Consider the following 27,368-nt stretch of genomic DNA (forward strand, 5'->3'; position numbering starts at 1 on the left):
TCTGAGCCTCTGTCTCTGAGCCTCTGTCTCTGAGCCTCTGTCTCTGAGCCTCTGTCTCTGAGCCTCTGTCTCTGAGCCTCCGTCTCTGAGCCTCTGTCTCTGAGCCTCCGTCTCTGAGCCTCCGTCTCTGAGCCTCTGTCTCTGAGCCTCCGTCTCTGAGCCTCTGTCTCTGAGCCTCCGTCTCTGAGCCTCTGTCTCTGAGCCTCCGTCTCTGAGCCTCTGTCTCTGAGCCTCCGTCTCTGAGCCTCCGTCTCTGAGCCTCTGTCTCTGAGCCTCTGTCTCTGAGCCTCCGTCTCTGAGCCTCTGTCTCTGAGCCTCTGTCTCTGCTTTGAAATGCTTATGAAGGTCTTTCTCTTTATGTTCCAGATACAATACGGCTCTTCCAACAATGTCATAAAATAGACCAAGAACTACCAGTCTACTACAACTCTACTGCTGATCAATCTCTGTTATGAGGCATATCTTTGTTGATGCAGCTGGTTTTGATCTCAACACTAAAGCTGTAGTCCCCCCCCCCACCTTGTTTTGATGTGGCATTATCAGCTCAGAGCCTGTGTGTGTTTCCCCTGGGGTGGAATGCATGGACACCTCTCTCCCCTCCCTGTTTGTCTTGGCGTGGGTACACACACACATACTGTACGCACACAGACGCACACACACACACACGCGCACGCGCACACGCGCACACGCACACACGCACACAGACGCACACACGCGCGCACGCGCACGCGCACGCACGCACACACACACACACACACACACACACACACACACACACACACACACACACACACACACACACACACACACACACACACACACACACACACACACAGGTGCAGCTAAATTTAAGGGATTGTGATCCTTTGGATTGGTGGGAAACAGATTGAGTTGATGCTGGTTCTATCCTTATGTAACAGTGTTGCTTCCGTCCCTCTCCTCACCCCTACCTGGGCTCGAACCAAGGACCCTCTGCACACATCAACAACTGCCTCCCACGAGGCATCATTACCCATCGCTCCACAAAAGCCACGGCTCTTGCAGAGCAAGGCAAAACAACAACTTCAAGGTCACTGAGTGAGTGACGTCACCAATTGAAATGCTATTAGCTCGCACCCCGCTAACTATCAATCAATAACATGTATTTATAAAGCCCTTCTTACATCAGCTGATGCCACAACGTGCTGAACAGAAACCCAGCCTAAAACCCCAAACAGTAAGAAATGCAGGTGTAGAAGCACCTAGGAAAAACTCCCAAGAAAGGCCGGAACCTAGAAAGAAACCGAGAGAGAATCCAGGCTATGAGGGGTGGGCCAGTCCTCTTCTGGCTCTGCCGGGTGGAGATTATAACAGAACATGGCCAAGATGTTGAAATGTTCATTGATGACCAGGCAGGGTCAGATAATAATAATCACAGTGGTTGTCGAGGGTGCAACAGGTCAGCACCTCAGGAGTAAATGTCAGTTGGCTTTTCATAGCGTTCCTGCTGTCTCTAGAGAGTTTAAAACAACAGGTCTGGGACAAGGTAGAGAGTCCGGTGAACAGGTCAGGGTTCCATAGCCACAGGCAGAACAGTTGAAACTGGAGCAGCATCACGACCAGGTGGACTTGGGACAGAAAGGAGTCATCAGGCCAGTTAGTCCAGTGGCATGGTCCTAGGGCTCAGATCCTTAGAGAGTGAGAGAGAGAGAGGGAAAGAGAGAGAGAGAGAGAGAGAGAGAGAGAGAGAGAGAGAGAGAGAGAGAGAGAGAGAGAGAGAGAGAGAGAAAGAAATAGAGAGAATTAGAGAGAGCATACTTAAATTCACACAGGACACCGGTAAAGACAGGAGAAATACTCCAGATACAACAGACTGACTCTAGCCCCCCAACACATAAACTATTGCAGCATAAATACTGGAGGCTGAGACAGGAGGGGTCAGGAGACCCTGTGGCCCCATCCGACGATACCCCCGGACAGGGCCAAACAGGCAGTATATAACCCCACCCATTTTGCCAAAGCACATCCCCCACATCACTAGAGGGATATCTTCAACCACCAACTTACTATCCTGAGACAAGGCCGAGTATAGCCCACAAAGATCTCCCCCACGGCACGAACCTGTGGAGGGGCGCCAACCTGGGCAGGAAGATCAACGAGCCATTTCACACCGGTTACACTTAACCAGACAAACAGACAGATAGACAGTCCACACCAAGTTCCAACTGGCAGTGGAGAGATCATCCTGGTTGGTTTATGTGATTGATAATGGGGTAGTAATAACATAGGTCATTGAGTATTCAAATAGGGAGGTGTTCTTCATGCTTGGCATTGCAGTGTATTCTGACTTTCTTCCCAGGCTAGTGCTGTTATTAAGGGTTTTTCCTTTGTTGGTCTTCCTTATACTGGCAAATAGTGTTGGTATTTGACAAGATTGATGACAAGGCCTTTGGGAAATATTGTCCAGCATGCTGCTGCCCTCTCTCTCTCTCTCTCTCTCTCTCTCTCTCTCTCTCTCTCTCTCTCTCTCTCTCTCTCCCTCTCTCCCCCTCTCCCTCCTTGAATTAGTTCACTTCCCTTCCTCTATCGAGGGTGAGTCCCAGAAAAGACAAGCGGTTGGTTGACTTGGCAGGCTCTCTCTCTCTTCATCTCTTTCCCTCCCTATTTTTCACAGTTAGCTCGTTGGACCTCATTATCTCCCCACTTGGTCCATGTTTCCTGCCTGGGCCAGATACAGGTCATGGACTGGGGCAGGATTCTCTTTGTTTGGTGGGAGACTGCATTTCAACAAATCCTTTTTTCAGTGACTATACATAAACACACACACACACTGGTGGGCGTGCCCTGCAGCTGTGAGGAGTGAGTGAGGAAGTGTGTGTATCTTGTAGAAGGTGTATCATTAACAAATAGTGTCTTTGTGTTTCACTGTTGAGGCCCACTGGTTCAGGAACTAAATCTGTTTCACTGTTGAGGCCCACTGGTTCAGGACCTAATCTGTTTCACTGCTGAGGCCCCCTGGTTCAGGAACTCAATCTGTTTCACTGCTGAGATGCCCTGGTTCAGGAACTCAATCTGTTTCACTGCTGAGATGCCCTGGTTCAGGAACTCAATCTGTTTCACTGCTGAGATGCCCTGGTTCAGGAACTCAATCTGTTTCACTGCTGAGATGCCCTGGTTCAGGAACTCAATCTGTTTCACTGCTGAGATGCCCTGGTTCAGGAACTCAATTGGTTTCACTGCTGAGGTGCCCTGGTTCAGGAACTCAATTGGTTTCACTGCTGAGATTCCCTGGTTCAGGAACTTAATCTGTTTCACTGCTGAGGTGCCCTGGTTCAGGAACTTAATCTGTTTCACTGCTGAGGTGCCCTGGTTCAGGAACTAAATCTGTTTCACTGCTGAGATGCCCTGGTTCAGGAACTGAATCTGTTTCACTGCTGAGGTGCCCTGGTTCACTCAATCTGTTCATGTTTGACCCAGTGGGTTTGACACTGGGTCATCTGACTTTATCTGCATCTCAGAAAGCATGTTAACATGTCTGCTATGTGTGTGACTAAATGCTGGCTCTATTTTATATGTATTTTTTATTTTATTTCACCTTTATTTAACCAGGTAGGCCAGTTGAGAACAAGTTCTCATTTACAACTGTGACCTGGACAAGATAAAGCAAAGCAATGTGACAAAAACACAGAGTTACACATGAACAAACATACAGTCAATAACACAATAGAAAAATATATGTTCAGTGTGTGCAAATGTAGAAGAGTAGGGAGGTAAGGCAATAAATAGGCCATAGAGACAAAATAATTACAATTTAGCAATAACACTGGAGTGATAGATGTGCAGATGATGATGTGCAAGTAGAGATACTGGGGTGCAAAAGAGCAAGAAGATAAGTAACAATATGGGGATGAGGTAGTTGGGTGTGCTATTTACAGACTGGCTGTGTACAGGTACATTGCCCTGACAGCTGATGCTTAAAGTTAGAGAGGGAGATATAAGACTCCAGATTGATTTTTGCAACTCATTCCAGTCATTTGCAGCAGAGAACTGGAAGGAAAGGCGGCCAAATGAAGTGTTGGCTTTGGGGGTGACCAGAGAAATATACCTGCTGGAGTGCGTGCTACGGGTGAGTGTTGCTATGAAGACCAGTGAGCTGAGAAAAGGCGGGGCTTTACCTAGCAAAGAGTTATAGATGACCTCGAGCCAGTGGGTTTGGCGACAAATATGTAGTGAGGGCCAGCCAACAAGAGCATACAGGTCGCAGTGGTGGGTAGTATATGGGGCTTTGGTGACAAAACGGATGGCACTGTGATAGACTACATCCAGTTGAGTAGAGTGTTGGAGGCTATTTTGTAAATGACATCGCCGAAGTCAAGGATCGGTAGGATAGTCAGTTTTACGAGGGTATGTTTGGCAGCATGAGTGAAGGAGGCTTTGTTTGCGAAATAGGAAGCCGATTCTAAATTTTATTTGGGATTGGAGATGCTTAATGAGTCTGGAAGTAGAGTTTACAGTCTAACCAAACACCTACGTATTTATAGTTGTCCACATAAGTCAGAACCGTCCAGACTAGTGATGCTCGTCGGGCGGGAGGGTTTCGGGCAGCAATCAGTTAAAGAGCATGCACTTAGTTTTACTGGCATTTAAAAGCAGTTGGAGGCCTTGGAAGGAATGTTGTGTGGCATTGACGCTCGTCTGGAGGTATGTTAGTTAGTTAGTTATTTAACACAGTGTCCAAAGAAAGGCCAGATGTATACAGAATGGTGTCGTCTGCGTAGAGGTGGATCAGAGAATCACCAGCAGCAAGTGTGACATCATTGATATATACAGAGAAAAGAGTTGGCCCTAGAATTGAACCCTGTGGCACCCCCATAGAGACTGCCAGAGGTCCAAACAACAGGCCCTCCGATTTGACACAGTGAACTCTTTCTGAGGAGTAGTTGGTGAACCAGGCGAGGCAGCCATTTGAGAAGCAAAGGCTATTGAGTCTGCCGATAAGAATACAGTGATTGAGTTGAAAGCCTTGGCCAGGTCAATGAAGATGGCTGCACAGTACTGTCTTTTATCGATGACTGGACTGGGATATGTTTTGTATTGCGTCAGATAACAATATTGACGAATACGCTGATTCGGTGTGCGAGTTCATTAGAACATGCGTTGAAGATGTCGTTCCCATAGCAACGATTAAAACATTCCCTAACCAGAAACCGTGGATTGATGGCAGCATTCACGTGAAATTGAAAGCGCAAACCACTGCTTTTAATCAGGGCAAGGTGACTGGTAAAATGACCGAATACAAACAGTGCAGCTATTGCCTCCGCAAGGCTATCAAACAAGCTAAGCGTCAGTACAGAGACAAAGTAGAATCTCAATTCAACGGCTCAGACACAAGAGGGATGTGGCAGGGTCTACAGTCAATCATGGACTACAAGAAGAAAACCAGCCCCGTCACGGACCAGGATGTCTTGCTCCCAGGCAGACTAAATAACTTTTTTGCCTTTTTTCGCTTTGAGGACAATACAGTGCTACTGACACGGCCTGCAATGAAAACATGCGGACTCTCCTTCACTGCAGCCGAGGTGAGTAAGACATTTAAACGTGTTAACCCTCGCAAGGCTGCAGGCCCAGACGGCATCCCCAGCCACGCCCTCAGAGCATGCGCAGACCAGCTGGCCGGTGTGTTTACGGACATATTCAATCAATCCCTATACCAGTCTGCTGTTCCCACATGCTTCAAGAGGGCCATCATTGTTTCTGTTCCCAAGAAAGCTAAGGTAACTGAGCTAAATGACTACCGCCCCCGTAGCACTCACTTCCGTCATCATGAAGTGCTTTGAGAGACTAGTCAAGGACCATATCACCTCCACCCTACCTGACACCCTAGACCCACTCCAATTTGCTTACCGCCCAAATAGGTCCACAGACGATGCAATCTCAACCACACTGCACACTGCCCTATCCCATCTGGACAAGAGGAATACCTATGTGAGAATGCTGTTCATCGACTACAGCTCGGCACTCAACACCATAGTACCCTCCAAGCTCGTCATCAAGCTCGAGACCCTGGGTCTCGACCCCGCCCTGTGCAACTGGGTACTGGACTTCCTGACGGCCGCCCCCAGGTGGTGAGGGTAGGCAACAACATCTCCACCCCGCTGAACATCAACACTGGGGCCCCACAAGGGTGCGTTCTGAGCCCTCTCCTGTACTCCCTGCTCACCCACGACTGCGTGGCCACGCACGCCTCCAACTCAATCATCAAATGTACGGACTTGGATTGTGGACTTCAGGAAACAGCAGAGGGAACACCCCCCTATCCACATCGATGGAACAGTAGTGGAGAGGGTAGCAAGTTTTAAGTTCCTCGGCATACACATCACAGACAAACTGAATTGGTCCACTTACACAGACAGCATCGTGAAGAAGGCGCAGCAGCGCCTCTTCAACCTCAGGAGGCTGAAGAAATTTGGCTTGTCACAAAAAGCACTCACAAACTTCTACAGATGCACAATCGAGAGCATCCTGGCGGGCTATATCACTGCCTGGTACGGCAACTGCTCCACCCACAACCGTAAGGCTCTCCAGAGGGTAGTGAGGTCTGCACAACGCATCACCGGGGGCAAACTACCTGCCCTCCAGGACACCTACACCACCCGATGTTACAGGAAGGCCATAAAGATCATCAAGGACAACAACCACCCGAGCCACTGCCTGTTCACCCCGCTATCATCCAGAAGGCGAGGTCAGTACAGGTGCATCAAAGCTGGGACCGAGAGACTGAAAAACAGCTTCTATCTCAAGGCCATCAGACTGTTAACCAGCCACCACTAACATTGAGTGGCTGCTGCCAACACACTGACACTGACACTGACTCAACTCCAGCCACTTTAATAATGGGAATTGATGGGAAATGATGTAAAATATATCACTAGCCACTTTAAACAATGCTACCTTATATAATGTTACATACCCTACATTATTCATCTCATATGCATACGTATATACTGTACTCTATATCATTGACTGCATCCTTATGTAATACATGTATCACTAGCCACTTTAACTATGCCACTTTGTTTACATACTCATCTCATATGTATATACTGTACTCGATACCATCTACTGTATCTTGCCTATGCTGCTCTGTACCATCACTCATTCATATATCTTTATGTACATATTCTTTATCCCCTTACACTGTGTATAAGACAGTAGTTTTGGAATAGTTAGTGAGATTACTTGTTGGTTATTACTGCATTGTCGTAACTAGAAGCACAAGCATTTCGCTACACTTGCATTAACATCTGCTAACCATGTGTATGTGACAAATAAAATTTGATTTGATTTCAAGTTTTACCAGAACCCATAGGACTCTGTTCAGATGTAGTGCACTATGTTTTACCAGAACCCATAGGACTCTGTTTAGAAGTAGTGTATTATGTTTTACCAGAATCCATAGGACTCTGTTCAGAAGTAGAGCACTATGTTTTACCAGAACCCATAGGACTCTGTTCAGAAGTAGTGCACTATGTTTTACCAGAACCCATAGGACTCTGTTCAGAAGTAGTGCACTATGTTTTACCAGAACCCATAGGACTCTGTTCAGAAGTAGTGCACTATGTTTTACCAGAACCCATAGGACTCTGTTCAGAAGTAGTGCACTATGTTTTACCAGAACCCATAGGACTCTGTTCAGAAGTAGTGCACTACATAAAGGATATTTTGCCATTTGGGACACGGAGCGAGTAATCATGACATAACTAAGCAATATGGCGGGGGATGTGTGGTATATGGCCAATATACAACGGCTAAGGGCTGTTCTTAGGACACAGGACTTAGTCGTGGTATATTGGTCATATACCACAAATCCCTGATGTGCCTTATTGCTATTATAACTGTTTACCAATGTAATAAGAGCTGTAAAAATACATGTTTAGTCATACCCATGGCACACGGTCGGATATATCACGGCTGTCAGCCAATCAGCATTCAGGGATCGAACCAACCATTTTATAATCACCAATGAGAAACCAGAGAAAACTGACCGGCCGTGTGTGTGTGAGTGTTTGTGTCTTTTGTGTGTCTGAACAGTGTTGCTCCCTTACTGAAGACTGGTTTTCTGATGTGGGCCTTCCTCTGGGCTTAACAACCTACTGCCAGGCAATTATCATATGTATCTGCAGAGAACAACTGGTCAGAGAGTATGAGTGTGTGTGTGGGCATGCGTCTGTGGGCATGCATGTGTGTGTGGGCATGCGTGTGTGTGTGTGGGCATGCGTGTGTGTGGGCATGCGTGTGTGTGGGCATGCGTGTGTGTGGGCATGCGTGTGTGTGTGGGCATGCGTGTGTGTGTGGGCATGCGTGTGTGTGTGTATATGTAACAGCTTGCTTCTCTACCAATCTGATTCTCTTCCATCTTAATGAAACATGGACATCCTCACACATTGTCTGAGTAGCTGGCATATCAAATCAGTTCAGGCACAGCACGCCTATTTACTCCACTGTGTGTGAGGAGAGGGGGAGATATGTCTTGGCCTAAACCACTGTTTCTCACAGCCATTGTATGGACATCTGGGTTTCCACTACCCCATAGAGAGAGACAGAGAGGGAGAGAGAGAGAGAGAGAGAGAGAGAGAGAGAGAGAGAGAGAGAGAGAGAGAGAGAGAGAGAGAGAGAGAGAGAGAGAGAGAGAGAGAGAGAGAGAGAGAGAGAGAGAGAGAGAGAGAGAGAGAGAGAGAGAGAGACAGAGAGGGAGAGGGAGAGAGAGATAGACAGAGAGAGAGAGACAGAGAGAGAGAGAGAGAGAGAGAGAGAGTCAGAGAGAGACAGAGAGAGAGCGAGAGGGAAGGGAGAGGGAGAGAGAGGGAGAGGAGAGAGAGAGAGAGAGAGAGAGAGAGAGAGAGAGAGAGAGAGAGAGAGAGAGAGAGAGAGAGAGAGAGAGAGAGAGAGAGAGAGAGAGGGAGGGAGGGAGGGGAGGGAGGGAGGGAGGGAGGGAGGGAGGGAGGGAGGGAGGGAGGGAGGGAGGGGGAGGGAGGGAGGGAGGGAGGGAGGGAGGGAGGGAGAACCCATTGCCCTTTATGGTTCTGGGGTCCACTCACCAACCAAGAATTCACAAAATGGGACAAACACCAAATTGAGACTCTGCATGAAGAATTCTGCATAAATATCCTCAGTGTACAACGTAAAATATCAATCCAAATCCAGAAAAGAGACGTTAACTTCTACAACCACCTAAAAGAAAGCGATTCCCAAACCAGAGAGATAAACCTGGAGAAGAGTCCCCTAAGCTAGCTAGTCCTGGGGCTCTGTTCACAAACACAAACACACCCCACAGAGCCCCAGACAGCAGCACAATTAGACCCAAACAAATCATGAGAAAACAAAAAGATACTTACTTGACAAATTGGAAAGAATTAACAAAAAAACAGAGCAAACTAGAATGGTATTTGGCCCTAAACCAAAATTGAATAAACTCCCATATCTACTGGGTGAAATACCACAGTGTGCCATCATAGCACCATCATATGCCATCATAGAAAGATTTGTGACCTGTTGTTACAAGAAAAGGTCAACCAGTGAAGAACAAACACCATTGTCAATACAACCCATATTTATGTTGATTTATTTTCCCTTTTGTTCTGTAACTATTTGCAAATCATTACAACACTGTATATACACAGCATATAAAATGTCTTTATTCTTTTGGAACTTCTGTGAGTGTAATGTACTTCTGTGAGTGTAATGTACTTCTGTGAGTGTAATGTACTTCTGTGAGTGTCATGTACTTCTGTGAGTGTCATGTACTTCTGTGAGTGTCATGTACTTCTGTGAGTGTAATGTACTTCTGTGAGTGTCATGTACTTCTGTGAGTGTAATGTACTTCTGTGAGTGTAATGTACTTCTGTGAGTGTAATGTACTTCTGTGAGTGTCATGTACTTCTGTGAGTGTAATGTACTTCTGTGAGTGTAATGTACTTCTGTGAGTGTAATGTACTTCTGTGAGTGTAATGTACTTCTGTGAGTGTCATGTACTTCTGTGAGTGTAATGTACTTCTGTGAGTGTCATGTTTACTGTTATTTTTTATTATTGTTTAATTCACTTTGGCAATGTAAACATATGCTTCCCATGCCAATACAGCCCTTATATTGAACATTGAAATTGAATTGAGAGAGAGAGAAGTGGAGAAAGAGATGGACCAGAGAGAGAGAGAGAGAGAGAGAGAGAGAGAGAGCTGGGGTAGGGCTGTAAATTGAGCTCATGGTTAGTCTAGGTCACTGTGTCTGTCGGTTCAGGCTCCATATGATTCACGATCACACAGACACACACACACCGACACACATGCACACATACACACACAAATACGCACCCACACACACAGTTCACAGACCTGCTCTCAGGAACATAAACCTTACGGTTTATTTTCACTCTGTTCTGAAAACAGGGAGCGGTCTAGTCCCACCTCGCACACCAACATCTGAATTATATACAGCTGACTTCATAAACATCATGATGTTATGTATCTACGTATTGGATGTATGTAAGTGCAGTACTGGGTTTCCCCTACCCCTGAGAGAGACAGAGAGATGGGGGGGAGAGACAAAGACAGAGATGGGGGAGACAGAGAGATGGGGGGAGAGACAAAGACAGAGATGAGGGGAGACAGAGAGATGGGGGGAGACAGAGAGATGGGGGGAGAGACAAAGACAGAGATGGGGGGAGACAGAGAGATGGGGGGAGAGACAAAGACAGAGATGGGGGGAGACAGAGAGATGGGGGGAGAGACAAAGACAGAGATGGGGGAGACAGAGAGATGGGGGGAGAGACAAAGACAGAGATGGGGGAGACAGAGAGATGGGGGGAGAGACAAAGACAGAGATGGGGGGAGACAGAGAGATGGGGGGAGAGACAAAGACAGAGATGAGGGGAGACAGAGAGATGGGGGGAGAGACAAAGACAGAGATGGGGGGAGACAGAGATGAGGGGAGACAGAGATGAGGGGAGACAGAGAGATGAGGGGAGACAGAGAGATGGGGGGAGAGACAAGACAGAGATGAGGGGAGACAGAGAGATGGGGGGAGAGACAAAGACAGAGAGATGAGGGGAGACAGAGAGATGGGGGAGAGACTAAGACAGAGATGAGGGGAGACAGAGAGATGGGGGGAGAGACTAAGACAGAGATGAGGGGAGATAGAGAGATGGGGGAGACAGAGATGAGGGGAGACAGAGAGATGGGGGGAGAGACTAAGACAGAGATGAGGGGAGACAGAGAGATGGGGGGAGAGACTAAGACAGAGATGAGGGGAGACAGAGAGATGGGGGAGACAGAGATGAGGGGAGACAGAGAGATGGGGGGAGAGACTAAGACAGAGATGAGGGGAGACAGAGAGATGGGGGGAGACAGAGAGATAGGGGGAGACAGAGATGAGGGGAGACAGAGATGAGGGGAGACAGAGAGATGGGGGAGAGACTAAGAGAGAGATGAGGGGAGACAGAGATGGGGGGAGACAGAGATGAGGGGAGACAGAGAGATGGGGGGAGAGACTAAGAGAGAGATGAGGGGAGACAGAGAGATGGGGGAGAGACTAAGACAGAGATGAGGGGAGACAGAGATGGGGGGAGACAAGACAGATGAGGGGAGACAGAGAGATGGGGGGAGAGACAAAGACAGAGATGAGGGGAGACAGAGAGATGGGGGGGAGAGACAAAGACAGAGATGAGGGGAGACAGAGAGATGGGGGGAGAGACAAAGACAGAGATGAGGGGAGACAGAGAGATGGGGGGAGAGACTAAGACAGAGATGAGGGGAGACAGAGAGATGGGGGGAGACAGAGATGAGGGGAGACAGAGAGATGGGGGGAGAGACTAAGACAGAGATGAGGGGAGACAGAGAGATGGGGGGAGACAGAGAGATAGGGGGAGACAGAGATGAGGGGAGACAGAGATGAGGGGAGACAGAGAGATGGGGGAGAGACTAAGAGAGAGATGAGGGGAGACAGAGATGGGGGAGACAGAGATGAGGGGAGACAGAGAGATGGGGGGAGAGACTAAGAGACAGAGATGAGGGGAGACAGAGAGATGGGGGGAGAGACTAAGACAGAGATGAGGGGAGACAGAGATGGGGGAGACAGAGATGAGGGAAGACAGAGAGATGGGGGGAGAGACTAAGAGAGAGATGAGGGAGACAGAGAGATGGGGGAGAGACTAAGACAGAGATGAAGGGAGACAGAGAGATGGGGGAGAGACTAAGACAGAGATGAGGGGAGACAGAGAGATGGGGGGAGAGACAAAGACAGAGAGATGAGGGGAGACAGAGAGATGGGGGGAGAGACTAAGACAGAGATGAGGGGAGACAGAGAGATGGGGGGAGAGACAGACAGAGATGAGGGGAGACAGAGAGATGGGGGGAGAGACAGAGATGAGGGGAGACAGAGAGATGGGGGAGACAGAGATGAGGGAGACAGAGAGATGGGGGGAGAGACTAAGACAGAGATGAGGGGAGACAGAGAGATGGGGGAGACAGAGATGGGGGGAGACAGAGATGAGGGGAGACTAAGACAGAGAGATGAGGGGAGACAGAGAGATGGGGGGAGAGACAAAGACAGAGAGATGAGGGAGACAGAGAGATGGGGGGAGAGACTAAGACAGAGATGAGGGGAGACAGAGAGATGGGGGGAGAGACTAAGACAGAGATGAGGGGAGACAGAGAGATGGGGAGACAGAGATGAGGGAGACAGAGAGATGGGGAGACAGAGATGAGGGGAGACAGAGAGATGGGGGAGAGACAAAGACAGAGATGAGGGGAGACAGAGAGATGGGGGGAGAGACAAAGACAGAGATGGGGGAGACAGAGATGAGGGGAGACAGAGAGATGGGGGGAGAGACTAAGACAGAGATGAGGGGAGACAGAGAGATGGGGGGAGAGACTAAGACAGAGATGAGGGGAGACAGAGAGATGGGGGAGACAGAGATGAGGGGAGACAGAGAGATGGGGGAGAGACTAAGACAGAGATGAGGGGAGACAGAGAGATGGGGGGAGACAGAGAGATAGGGGGAGACAGAGATGAGGGGAGACAGAGATGAGGGGAGACAGAGAGATGGGGGAGAGACTAAGAGAGAGATGAGGGGAGACAGAGATGGGGGGAGACAGAGATGAGGGGAACAGAGAGATGGGGGGAGAGACTAAGAGAGAGATGAGGGGAGACAGAGAGATGGGGGAGAGACTAAGACAGAGATGAGGGGAGACAGAGATGGGGGAGACAGAGATGAGGGAAGACAGAGAGATGGGGGGAGAGACTAAGAGAGAGATGAGGGGAGACAGAGAGATGGGGGGACAGAGAGACTAAGACAGAGATGAAGGGAGACAGAGAGATGGGGGGAGAGACTAAGACAGAGATGAGGGGAGACAGAGAGATGGGGGGAGAGACAAAGACAGAGATGAGGGGAGACAGAGAGATGGGGGAGAGACTAAGACAGAGATGAGGGGAGACAGAGAGATGGGGGAGAGACTAAGACAGAGATGAGGGGAGACAGAGAGATGGGGGAGACAGAGATGAGGGGAGACAGAGATGGGGGAGACAGAGATGAGGGGAGACAGAGAGATGGGGGAGAGACTAAGACAGAGATGAGGGGAGACAGAGAGATGGGGGGACAGACAGAGATGGGGAGGGAGATGAGACAGAGATGAGGGGAGAGACTAAGACAGAGATGAGGGGAGACAGAGATGAGGGGAGACAGAGAGATGGGGGAGACAGAGAGATGGGGGGAGACAGAGATGAGGGGAGACAGAGAGATGGGGGGAGACAGAGAGATGAGGGGAGACAGAGAGATGGGGGGAGACAGAGAGATGAGGGGAGACAGAGAGATGAGGGGAGACAGAGATGAGGGGAGACAGAGAGATGGGGGAGAGACTAAGACAGAGATGAGGGGAGACAGAGAGATGGGGGAGACAGAGATGAGGGGAGACAGAGAGATGGGGGGAGAGACAGACAGACAGAGATGAGGGGAGACAGAGAGATGGGGGAGACAGAGATGAGGGATGAGACAGAGAGATGGGGGGAGACAGAGACAGATGAGGGGAGACAGAGAGATGAGGGAGACAGAGAGATGGGGGAGAGACAAGACAGAGATGAGGGGAGACAGAGAGATGACAGACAGAGAGATGGGGGAGACAGACAGAGATGAGGGGAGACAGAGAGATGGGGGGAGAGACAAAGACAGAGATGAGGGGAGACAGAGAGATGGGGGGAGAGACTAAGACAGAGATGAGGGGAGACAGAGAGATGGGGGGAGAGACAAGACAGAGATGAGGGGAGACAGAGATGAGGGGAGACAGAGAGATGGGGGGGGGGAGAGACAAAGACAGAGATGAGGGGAGACAGAGAGATGGGGGGAGAGACTAAGACAGAGATGAGGGAGACAGAGAGATGGGGGGGGAGAGACAGACAGAGATGAGGGGAGACAGAGATGAGGGGAGAGACAGAGATGAGGGGAGACAGAGAGAGAGACTGAGGGAGAGACAGAGAGATGGGGGGAGAGACTAAGACAGAGATGAGGGGAGACAGAGAGATGGGGGGAGAGACTAAGACAGAGATGAGGGGAGACAGAGAGATGGGGGAGACAGACAGAGATGAGGGGAGACAGAGATGGGGGGGGGAGAGACAAAGACAGAGATGAGGGGAGACAGAGAGATGGGGGGAGAGACAAGACAGAGATGAGGGGAGACAGAGATGAGGGGAGACAGAGATGAGGGGAGACAGAGAGATGGGGGGAGAGACAAGACAGAGATGAGGGGAGACAGAGAGATGGGGGGAGACAGAGAGATAAGACAGAGATGAGGGGAGACAGAGATGAGGGGAGACAGAGAGATGGGGGAGAGACAAAGACAGAGATGAGGGGAGACAGAGAGATGGGGGGAGAGACTAAGACAGAGATGAGGGGAGACAGAGAGATGGGGGAGACTAAGACAGAGATGAGGGGAGACAGAGAGATGGGGGGAGAGACAGAGATGAGGGGAGACAGAGAGATGGGGGAGAGACAAAGACAGAGATAAGACAGAGATGAGGGGAGACAGAGAGATGGGGGAGACAGAGAGACTAAGACAGAGATGAAGACAGAGATGAGGGGAGACAGAGAGATGAGGGGAGACAGAGAGATGGGGGGAGAGACTAAGACAGAGATGAGGGGAGACAGAGAGATGGGGGGAGACAGAGAGATAGGGGGAGACAGAGATGAGGGAGACAGAGATGAGGGGAGACAGAGAGATGGGGGAGAGACTAAGACAGAGATGAGGGAGACAGAGATGGGGGGAGACAAGACAGAGATGAGGGGAGACAGAGAGATGGGGGGAGAGACTAAGACAGAGAGAGAGAGAGAGAGATGGAGACAGAGAGATGGGGGAGAGACTAAGACAGAGATGAGGGGAGACAGAGATGGGGGGAGACAGAGAGATGAGGGAGACAGAGAGATGGGGGAGAGACAGAGATGAGGGGAGACAGAGAGATGGGGGGAGAGACTAAGACAGAGATGAGGGGAGACAGAGAGATGGGGGGAGAGACTAAGACAGAGATGAGGGGAGACAGAGAGATGGGGGGAGAGACAAGACAGAGATGAGGGAGACAGAGAGATGGGGGGAGAGACTAAGACAGAGATGAGGGAGAGACAGAGAGATGGGGGAGACAGAGATGAGGGAGACAGAGAGATGGGGGAGAGACTAAGACAGAGATGAGGGAGACAGAGAGATGGGGGGAGAGACAGAGAGATGGGGGAGACAGAGATGAGGGACTAAGACAGAGATGAGGGGAGACAGAGAGATGGGGGAGACTAAGACAGAGATGAGGGGAGACAGAGATGGGGGAGAGAGGGGAGACAGAGAGATGAGGGGAGACAGAGAGATGGGGGGAGAGACTAAGACAGAGATGAGGGGAGACAGAGAGATGGGGGAGACAGAGATGAGGAAGACAGAGATGGGGGGAGACAGAGAGATGAGGGGAGACAGAGAGATGGGGGGAGAGACTAAGACAGAGATGAGGGAGACAGAGAGATGGGGGAGAGACTAAGACAGACAGAGATGAGGAGACAGAGAGATGGGGGGAGACAAAGACAGAGATGAGGGGAGACAGAGAGATGGGGGAGAGACAGAAGAGAGATGAGGGGAGACAGAGAGATGGGGGGAGAGACTAGACAGAGATGGGGGGAGACAGAGAGATGGGGGGAGACAGAGATGAGACAGGAGACAGAGAGATGAGGGGAGACAGAGATGAGGGGAGACAGAGAGATGGGGGGAGAGACTAAGACAGAGATGAGGGAGACAGAGAGATGGGGGAGACAAGACAGAGATGAGGGGAGACAGAGATGAGGGAGACAGACAGAGATGAGGGGAGACAGAGAGATGGGGGGAGAGACTAAGACAGAGATGAGGGGAGACAGAGAGATGGGGGGAGAGACAAGACAGAGATGAGGGGAGACAGAGAGATGGGGGGAGAGACTAAGACAGAGATGAGGGAGACAGAGAGATGGGGGAGACAGAGATGAGGGGAGACAGAGATGAGGGAGACAGAGATGAGGGAGACAGAGAGAGACAAGAGATGAGGGGAGACAGACAAAGACAGAGATGAGGGGAGACAGAGAGATGGGGGGAGACAGACAGAGATGGGGGAGACAGAGAGATGAGGGGAGACAGAGATGGGGGGAGAGACTAGAGATGAGGGGAGACAGAGAGATGGGGGAGAGACTAAGACAGAGAGACAGAGAGATGAGGGGAGACAGAGAGATGGGGGAGACAGAGACAGAGATGAGGGGAGACAGAGAGATGGGGGGAGAGACTAAGACAGAGATGAGGGGAGACAGAGAGATGGGGGAGACAAGACAGAGATGGGGGGAGACAGAGATGGGGGGAGAGACTGAGGGGAGAGACAGAGAGATGAGGGAGACAGAGATGGGGGAGACAGAGAGATGAGGGGAGACAGAGAGATGGGGGGAGAGACTAAGACAGAGATGAGGGGAGACAGAGAGATGGGGGGAGAGACTAAGACAGAGATGAGGGAGACAGAGATGGGGGAGGAGATGAGACAGAGAGATGGGGGAGAGACTAAGACAGAGATGAGGGAGACAGAGAGATGGGGGAGAGACAGACAGAGATGAGGGGAGACAGAGATGGGGGAGACAAGACAGAGATGAGGGGAGACAGAGAGATGGGGGGAGAGACTAAGACAGAGATGAGGGGAGACAGAGAGATGGGGGGAGAGACTAAGACAGAGATGAGGGGAGACAGAGAGATGGGGGGAGAGACTAAGACAGAGATGAGGGGAGACAGAGAGATGGGGGAGACAGAGACAGAGGGGAGACAGAGAGATGGGGGAGAGACTAAGACAGAGATGAGGGGAGACAGAGAGATGGGGGGGGACAAGAGAGAGATGAGGGAGACAGAGATGAGGGGAGACAGAGATGAGGGGAGACAGAGAGATGGGGGGAGAGACTAAGACAGAGATGAGGGGAGACAGAGATGGGGGAGACAGAGAGACAGAGATGAGGGGAGACAGAGAGATGGGGGGAGAGACTAAGACAGAGATGAGGGGAGACAGAGAGATGGGGGGAGACAGACTAAGACAGAGATGAGGGGAGACAGAGAGATGGGGGGAGAGACTAAGACAGAGATGAGGGAGACAGAGAGATGGGGGGAGAGACTAAGACAGAGATGAGGGAGACAGAGAGATGGGGGGAGAGACTAAGACAGAGATGAGGGGAGACAGAGAGATGGGGGAGGGGAGACAGAGATGAGGGAGACAGAGAGATGGGGGAGACAGAGATGAGGGGAGACAGAGAGATGGGGGAGAGACTGGGGGAGACAGAGATGAGGGGAGACAGAGAGATGGGGGGAGAGAGAGATAAGACAGAGATGAGGGGAGACAGAGATGGGGGAGACAGAGATGAGGGGAGACAGAGAGATGGGGGGAGAGACTAAGACAGAGATGAGGGGAGACAGAGAGATGGGGGGAGAGACTAAGACAGAGATGAGGGAGACAGAGAGATGAGGGGAGACAGACAGAGATGAGGGGAGACAGAGAGAGAGACTAAGACAGAGATGAGGGGAGACAGAGAGATGGGGGGAGAGACTAAGACAGAGATGAGGGGAGACAGAGAGATGGGGGAGAGACTAAGACAGAGATGAGGGGAGACAGAGAGATGGGGGAGAGACAGAGATGAGGGGAGAGAGAGAGACTAAGACAGAGATGAGGGGAGACAGAGAGATGGGGGAGACAGAGAGATGGGGGAGACAGACAGAGATGAGGGGAGACAGAGATGGGGGAGACAGAGAGATGGGGGGAGAGACAGAGATGAAGACAGAGATGAGGGAGACAGAGATGATGGGAGACAGAGAGAGGGGAGAGACAAGAGATGAGGGGAGACAGAGAGATGGGGGGAGAGACTAAGACAGAGATGAGGACAGAGAGACAGAGAGATGGGGGGAGAGACTAAGACAGAGATGAGGGGAGACAGAGATGGGGGGAGACTAGACAGAGATGAGATGAGGGGGGGAGAGACTAAGACAGAGATGAGGGGAGACAGAGAGATGGGGGGAGAGACTAAGACAGAGATGAGGGGAGACAGAGAGATGGGGGAGACAGACTAAGACAGAGATGAGGGAGACAGAGAGATGGGGGAGAGACAAAGACAGAGATGAGGGGAGACAGAGATGGGGGAGAGACTAAGACAGAGATGAGGGGAGACAGAGAGATGGGGGGAGAGACTAAGACAGAGATGAGGGGAGACAGAGAGATGGGGGAGAGACAGAGAGATGAGGGGAGACAGAGAGATGAGGGGAGACAGAGATGAGGGAGACAGAGAGATGGGGGGAGAGACTAAGACAGAGATGAGGGGAGACAGAGAGATGGGGGAGAGACAAGACAGAGATGAGGGGAGACAGAGAGATGGGGGGAGACAGAGAGATGGGGGAGAGACTAAGACAGAGATGAGGGGAGACAGAGATGAGGGGAGACAAGAGACAGACAGAGATGATGGGGGAGACAGAGACAAGACAGAGATGAGGGGAGACAGAGAGATGGGGGGAGAGACTAAGACAGAGATGAGGGAGACAGAGAGAGACAGAGAGATGGGGGAGACTAAGACAGAGATGAGGGGAGACAGAGAGATGGGGGGAGAGACTAAGACAGAGATGAGGGAGACAGAGAGATGGGGGGAGAGACTAAGACAGAGATGAGGGGAGACAGAGAGATGGGGGGAGAGACAAGAGACAGAGATGAGGGGAGACAGAGATGGGGAGACAGACAGAGATGAGGGGAGACAGAGAGATGGGGGGAGACAAGAGAGATGAGGGGAGACAGAGATGATGGGGGAGAGAGGGGACAGAGATGGGGGGAGACACAGACAGAGATGAGGGGAGACAGAGATGAGGGGAGACAAGACAGAGATGAGGGAGACAGAGAGATGGGGGGAGAGACAAAGACAGAGATGAGGGGAGACAGAGAGATGGGGGGAGACAGAGATAAGACAGAGATGAGGGGAGACAGACAGAGATGGGGGAGAGAGACTAAGACAGAGATGAGGGGAGACAGAGAGATGGGGGGAGACTAAGACAGAGATGAGGGGAGACAGAGATGAGGGGAGACAGAGATGGGGGAGACAGACAGAGATGAGGGGAGACAGAGAGATGGGGGAGAGACTAAGACAGAGATGAGGGGAGACAGAGAGATGGGGGGAGAGACTAAGACAGAGATGAGGGGAGACAGAGAGATGGGGGAGAGACTAAGACAGAGATGAGGGACAGAGAGACAGAGAGATGGGGAGACAGAGATAAGACAGAGATGAGGGAGACAGAGAGATGGGGGGAGAGACTAAGACAGAGATGAGGGGAGACAGAGAGATGGGGGGAGAGACTAAGACAGAGATGAGGGGAGACAGAGAGATGGGGGAGAGACAAAGACAGAGATGAGGGGAGAGACAGAGAGATGGGGGAGAGACTAAGACAGAGATGAGGGGAGACAGAGAGATGGGGGAGACAGAGAGACAGAGATGAGGGGAGACAGAGAGATGGGGGAGATGACTAAGACAGAGATGAGGGAGACAGAGAGATGGGGGAGACAAGACAGAGATGAGGGGAGACAGAGAGATGGGGGAGAGACTAAGACAGAGATGAGGGGAGACAGAGATGGGGGGGAGACGAAGACAGAGATGAGGGAGACAGAGAGATGGGGGGAGAGACAAAGACAGAGATGAGGGGAGACAGAGAAATGGGGGGAGACTAAGACAGAGATGAGGGAGACAGAGAAATGGGGGACAGAGACTAAGACAGAGATGAGGGGAGACAGAGAGATGGGGGGGGAGACTAAGACAGAGATGAGGGGAGACAGAGAGATGGGGGGAGAGACAAAGACAGAGATGAGGGGAGACAGAGAGATGGGGGGAGAGACTAAGACAGAGATGAGGGGAGACAGAGATGATGGGGGAGACAGAGAGATGGGGGGAGAGACCGAGATGAGGGGAGACAGAGATGAGGGGAGACAGAGAGATGGGGGGAGAGACTAAGACAGAGATGAGGGGAGACAGAGATGGGGGGAGAGACTAAGACAGAGATGAGGGGAGACAGAGAGATGGGGGGAGAGACTAAGACAGAGATGAGGGGAGACAGAGATGAGGGGAGACAGAGAGATGGGGGGAGAGACTAAGACAGAGATGAGGGAGACAGAGGTGAGGGAGACAGAGAGATGGGGGGAGAGACTAAGACAGAGATGAGGGGAGACAGAGAGATGGGGGGAGAGACTAAGACAGAGATGAGGGAGACAGAGAGATGGGAGACAGAGGATGAGGGGACAGAGAGATGGGGGGAGAGACTAAGACAGAGATGAGGGGAGACAGAGAGATGGGGGGGGAGAGACTAAGACAGAGATGAGGGGAGACAGAGATGAGGAGACAGAGAGATGGGGGGAGAGACTAAGACAGAGATGAGGGGACAGACAGAGAGATGAGGGGGGGGACAGAGAGATGAGGGGAGACAGAGAGATGGGGGGAGAGACTAAGACAGAGATGAGGGGAGACAGAGAGATGGGGGAGAGACAGACAGAGATGAGGGGAGACAGAGATGGGGGGAGAGACTAAGACAGAGATGAGGGGAGACAGAGAGATGGGGGGAGACAGAGATGAAGACAGAGATGAGGGAGACAGAGAGATGGGGGGAGAGACTAAGACAGAGATGAGGGAGACAGAGATGGGGGGAGACAGAGAGATGGGGGAGACAGAGAGATGGGGGGAGAGACTAAGACAGAGATGAGGGAGACAGAGAGATGGGGGGAGAGACTAAGACAGAGATGAGGGGAGACAGAGAGATGGGGGGAGAGACTAAGACAGAGATGAGGGGAGACAGAGAGATGGGGGGAGAGAGACTAAGACAGAGATGAGGGGAGACAGAGAGATGGGGGGAGAGACAAAGACAGAGATGAGGGGAGACAGAGATGGGGGGAGACTAAGACAGAGATGAGGGGAGACAGAGAGATGGGGGGAGACTAAGACAGAGATGAGGGGAGACAGAGATGGGGGAGACTAAGACAGAGATGAGGGGAGACAGAGAGATGGGGGGAGACAAGAGATGAGGGGAGACAGAGATGAGACAGAGACAGAGAGATGGGGGGAGAGACTAAGACAGAGATGAGGGAGACAGAGATGGGGGGAGAGACAGAGACAGAGAGATGGGGGAGACAGAGATAAGACAGAGACAAGAGATGGGGGAGAGACTAAGTCAGAGATGAGGGAGACAGAGATAGACCAGAGACAGAGATGAGGGGGGAGAGACTAAGTCAGAGATGAGGGGAGACAGAGATAGACCAGAGACAGAGAGGGGGAGAGGGGGATAGAGACTAAGACAGAGATGAGGGGGGGGAGAGACAGAGAGATGAGGACAGAGGAGACAGAGAGATGGGGGAGAGACTAAGACAGAGATGAGGGAGACATAGATAGACCAGAGACAGAGAGATGGGGGAGAGACTAAGTCAGAGATGAGGTGAGACATAGATAGGAGACAGAGATGGGGGGAGACCAGAGATAAGGGGAGACAGAGAGATGGGGGGAGAGACTAAGTCAGAGATGAGGGGAGACATAGATAGACCAGAGACAGAGAGATGGGGGAGAGACTAAGTCAGAGATAATGGGACACAGAGATAGACCAGAGACAGAGAGATGGGGGGAGAGACTAAGTCAGAGATAAGGGGAGACAGAGATAGACAGAGAGATGGGGGGAGAGACTAAGTCAGAGATGAGGGGAGACAGAGATAGACCAGAGACAGAGAGATGGGGGGAGAGACTAAGTCAGAGATGAGGGAAGACAGAGATAGACCAGAGACAGAGAGATGGGGGGAGACAGAGAGATGGGGGGAGAGACTAACTCAGATATGAGGGGAGACAGAGATAGACCAGAGAGAGAGAGTGAGAGAGGGATACATGGGTATGCGTACGTGTCTATATTTGTTGACAGAAACAGAAAGTTGTTTAGTCTGGGTCGATTGACCTCTGTCCTCTCCCTCCCTGACCTTTAACCTTCAAACCCCTTCCTTAGCGATGGATGTCCTGGTGACGGAGCTCAACGTCCTGCTGAAGCTGCTGGACAACGAGACTCTGAGCTTTCCTACTGAGGAGAAGAAGACCTCTGTTAGGAACCTGCTGAAACAGCTACAGCCCACAGGTAGGAGACAACAGACAGACAGCTACAGCCCACAGGTAGAATACTACAGACAGACAGCTACAGCTCACAGGTAGGAGGGAAACAGAGGTATAGACCAGACCTGGATTCAAATTATATTTGAAATTGTTCAAATACTTTTAAGCTTTTGCTTTAGTCTTCCAGAGTGCCAGATGGAAGGGGGTTTGTACAGACAAACACAGATGCTTGAATTTATTTTATTATTTTATTAAATTTTCTTTAACCTTCATCTAATTAGGCAAGTCGAAATGATTTCAAATAGTAATTGAACCCAGGTCTGATATAGACAGAGATAGACAGATAGGAACAGAGACATCACAGATAAAGTGAAATCAAACAATATAATATCTTTCTAAATGTGTGTTTATACAGCATGTTTTGTCTCAGTGACAGGACCAGACTACTTGTCCATGAACACGTCAGTCTACAGACACGGCACCAGCTTTGTGGAATCACTCTTCCAGACCTTTGGTGAGTTTGGTTGTCGGGGCGATACTAACTTTACTTGAACAACTAGAGCATCAATAAAGGAGAAGTTAAAGATTTTACAACCGTTTCTCCTGGCCCATTTTCAGGGTGAGCTGAACTTTCCCTTTAACTGTCTTCTACCTCTGTCCAGACTGTGACCTGGGGGAGCTGAAAGACATGACAGAGGACAGGAAAGAGAAGCAGGACACACACACAGAGACACACACTGACACACACACTGACACAATACCCTCAAAACAGGTGAGCTACACATTACACACATTTACTGTTCCTGTGTGTTCATACATGTGTTTTTATGTGTGTCAATCCAAGTACTGTATATCAATCCTACTAACCATTGAATCGTTCCCCTCAACAACAATGACGCTCTGGAATTAAATCATAGCTGGCCCATGTGGAGCATAAGCTGTGATATCACCCTGTACATAAAGGGGTGGGGGGGTGACAGAGGTACGGCTGTAAGGGAGGATGACAGAGAGGTATGGCTGTAAGGGAGGATGACAGAGAGGTATAGCTGTAAGGTTGGATGACAGAGAGGTATGGCTGTAAGGGAGGATGACAGAGAGGTATAGCTGTAAGGGAGGATGACAGAGAGGTATAGCTGTAAGGGAGGATGACAGAGAGGTATGGCTGTAAGGGAGGATGACAGAGAGGTATAGCTGTAAGGGAGGATGACAGAGAGGTATAGCTGTAAGGGAGGATGACAGAGAGGTATGGCTGTAAGGGAGGATGACAGAGAGGTATAGCTGTAAGGGAGGATGACAGAGATGTATGGCTGTAAGGGAGGATGACAGAGAGGTATAGCTGTAAGGGAGGATGACAGAGAGGTATAGCTGTAAGGGAGGATGACAGAGAGGTATAGCTGTAAGGGAGGATGACAGAGAGGTATGGCTGTAAGGGAGGATGACAGAGAGGTATGGCATTAAGGGAGGATGACAGAGAGGTATGGCAGTAAGGGAGGATGACAGAGAGGTATGGCAGTAAGGGAGGATGACAGAGAGGTAAGGCAGTAAGGGAGGATGATAGAGAGGTATAGCTGTAAGGGAGGATTACAGAGAGGTACGGCAGTAAGGGAGGATGACAGAGAGGTATAGCTGTAAGGGAGGATGACAGATAGGGAGGATGACAGAGAGGTATGGCTGTAAGGGAGGATGACAGAGAGCTATGGCTGTAAGGGAGGGTGACAGAGAGGTATGGCAGTAAGGGAGGATGACAGAGAGGATTGACAGTAAGGGAGGATGACAGAGATGATTGACAGTAAGGGAGAATGACAGAGTGGTATGGCAGTAAGGGAGGATGACAGAGAGGATTGACAGTAAGGGAGGATGACAGACAGGTATGGCAGTAAGGGAGGATGACAGAGAGGATTGACAGTAAGGGAGGATGACAGAGAGGTATGGCAGTAAAGGAGGATGACAGAGAGGATTGGCAGTAAGGGAGGATGACAGACAGGTATGGCAGTAAGGGAGGATGACAGCAAGGATTGACAGTAAAGGAGGATGACAGAGAGGTATGGCAGTAAAGGAGGATGACAGAGAGGATTGACAGTAAGGGAGGATGACAGACAGGTATGGCAGTAAGGGAGGATGAAAGAGAGGATTGACAGTAAGGGAGGATGACAGAGAGGTATGGCAGTAAGGGAGGATGACAGAGAGGCTTGACAGTAAGGGAGGATGACAGAGAGGTATGGCAGTAAGGGAGGATGACAGAGAGGTATGGCAGTAAGGGAGGATGACAGAGAGGTATGGCAGTAAGGGAGGATGACAGAGGGGGTGACAGTAAGGGAGGATGACAGAGAGGATTGACAGTAAGGGAGGATGACAGAGAGGTATGGCAGTACGGTAGGATGACAGAGAGGGTGACAGTAAGGGAGGATGACAGAGAGGATTGACCGTAAGGGAGGATGACAGAGAGGATTGACAGTAAGGGAGGATGACAGAGAGGATTGACAGTAAGGGAGGATGACAGAGAGGTATGGCAGTAAGGGAGGATGACAGAGAGGATTGACAGTAAGGGAGGATGACAGAGAGGTATGGCAGTAAGGGAGGATGACAGAGAGGATTGACAGTAAGGGAGGATGACAGAGAGGATTGACAGTAAGGGAGGATGACAGAGAGGATTGACAGTAAGGGAGGATGACAGAGAGGTATGGCAGTAAGGGAGGATGACAGAGAGGATTGACAGTAAGGGAGGATGACAGAGAGGTATGGCAGTAAGGGAGGATGACAGAGAGGGTTGACAGTAAGGGAGGATGACAGAGAGGATTGACAGTAAGGGAGGATGACAGAGAGGTATGGCAGTAAGGGAGGATGACAGAGAGGATTGACAGTAAGGGAGGATGACAGAGAGGATTGACAGTAAGGGAGGATGACAGAGAGGTATGGCAGTAAGGGAGGATGACAGAGAGGATTGACAGTAAGGGAGGATGACAGAGAGGTATGGCAGTAAGGGAGGATGACAGAGAGGGTTGACTGTAAGGGAGGATGACAGAGAGGGTGACAGTAAGGGAGGATGACAGAGAGGGTGACAGTAAGGGAGGATGACAGAGAGGATTGACAGTAAGGGAGGATGACAGAGAGGTATGGCAGTACGGTAGGATGACAGAGAGGGTGACAGTAAGGGAGGATGACAGAGAGGGTGACAGTAAGAGAGGATGACAGAGAGGGTGACAGTAAGGGAGGATGACAGAGAGGTATGGCAGTAAGGGAGGATGACAGAGAGGTATGGCAGTAAGGGAGGATGACAGAGAGGTATGGCAGTAAGGGAGGATGACAGAGAGGATTGACAGTAAGGGAGGATGACAGAGAGGGTGACAGTAAGGAAGGATGACAGAGAGGGTGACAGTAAGGGAGGATGACAGAGAGGTATGGCAGTAAGGGAGGATGACAGAGAGGTATGGCAGTAAGGGAGGATGACAGAGAGGTATGGCAGTAAGGAAGGATGACAGAGAGGGTGACAGTAAGGGAGGATGACAGAGAGGTATGGCAGTAAGGGACCGAGAGGGGGGGTTGGACCAAGAGAAAGATAGAGAGAGGGGGGGGTTGGACCAAGGGATAGAAAGATAGAGAGAGGGGGGGACGGGGTTGGACAAAGGGAGAGAAAGAAGAGAGCGAGAGGGACCAAGGGAGAGAGAGAGAGAGGGACCAAGGGAGAGAGAGAGCGGGGGGTTGGACAAAGGAAGAAAGATAGAGAGGGGGGGAGAGAGAGGGTTGGACCAAGGGAGAGAAAGATAGAGCGAGAGGGACCGAGGGAGAGAGAGAGGGGGGTTGGACCAAGGAAGAGAGAGAGAGGGGGGTTGGACCAAGGGAGAGAAAGATAGAGCGCGAGGGACCGAGGGAGAGAGAGAGAGAGGGACGGGGTTGTTGGACAAAGGGAGAGAAAGATAGAGCGAGAGGGACCGAGGGAGAGAGAGAGAGAGGGACGGTGTTAGTTGATCCCCCATTGAGTTGATTATCCCCCATAGTGTTGATGATCCCCCATAGTGTTAGTTGATCCCCCATTGTGTTGATGATCCTCCATAGTGTTAGTTGATCCCCCATTGTGTTGATGATCTCTCATTGTGTTTATTATCCCCCATTGTGTTGATGATCCCTCATTGTGTTGATTATCCCCCATTGTGTTGATGATCCCTCATTGTGTTAGTTGATCCCCCATTGTGTTGATGATCCCCCATAGTGTTAGATGATCCCTCATTGTGTTGATGATCCCCCATAGTGTTAGTTGATCAAGTCAAGTCAAGTCAAATTTTATTTGTCACATACACATGGTTAGCAGATGTTAATGCGAGTGTAGCGAAATGCTTGTGCTTCTAGTTCCGACAATGCAGTGATAACCAACAAGTAATCTAACTAACAATTCCAAAACTACTGTCTTATACACAGTGTAAGGGGATAAGGAACATGTACATAAGGATATATGCATGAGTGATGGTACAGAGCAGCATACAGTAGATGGTATCGAGTACAGTATATACATATGAGATGAGTGTGTAGACAAAGTAAACAAAGTGGCATAGTTAAAGTGGCTAGTGATACATGTGTTACATAAGGATGCAGTCGATGATGTAGAGTACAGTATATACATATGCATATGAGATTAATAATGTAGGGTAAGTAACATTATATAAGGTAGCATTGTTTAAAGTGGCTAGTGATATATTTACATCATTTCCCATCAATTCCCATTATTAAAATG

At 50.4% G+C, this 27,368-nt stretch overlaps 1 protein-coding gene across 3 annotated transcripts in view; it reads left to right on the top strand.

The window, feature by feature from the left end:
* The window catches only part of LOC124011316 (actin filament-associated protein 1-like 1), a 111,100-nt gene that overhangs the window by 37,721 nt on the left and 46,011 nt on the right, over positions 1–27,368 (top strand). For 2 of the 3 annotated variants that reach the window (XM_046324561.1, XM_046324560.1), the window contains exons 2-4: positions 22,542–22,667; positions 23,058–23,156; positions 23,305–23,414. In XM_046324561.1, the coding sequence (XP_046180517.1) occupies positions 22,542–22,667; positions 23,058–23,156; positions 23,305–23,414 (335 nt within the window). The remainder of the gene's footprint in view (positions 1–22,541; positions 22,668–23,057; positions 23,157–23,304; positions 23,415–27,368) is intronic. The other variant, XM_046324562.1, reaches the window with a different exon arrangement.

Source organism: Oncorhynchus gorbuscha, linkage group LG23, assembly GCF_021184085.1.
Source record: "Oncorhynchus gorbuscha isolate QuinsamMale2020 ecotype Even-year linkage group LG23, OgorEven_v1.0, whole genome shotgun sequence".
Classification (NCBI taxonomy): Eukaryota; Metazoa; Chordata; class Actinopteri; order Salmoniformes; family Salmonidae; genus Oncorhynchus; species Oncorhynchus gorbuscha.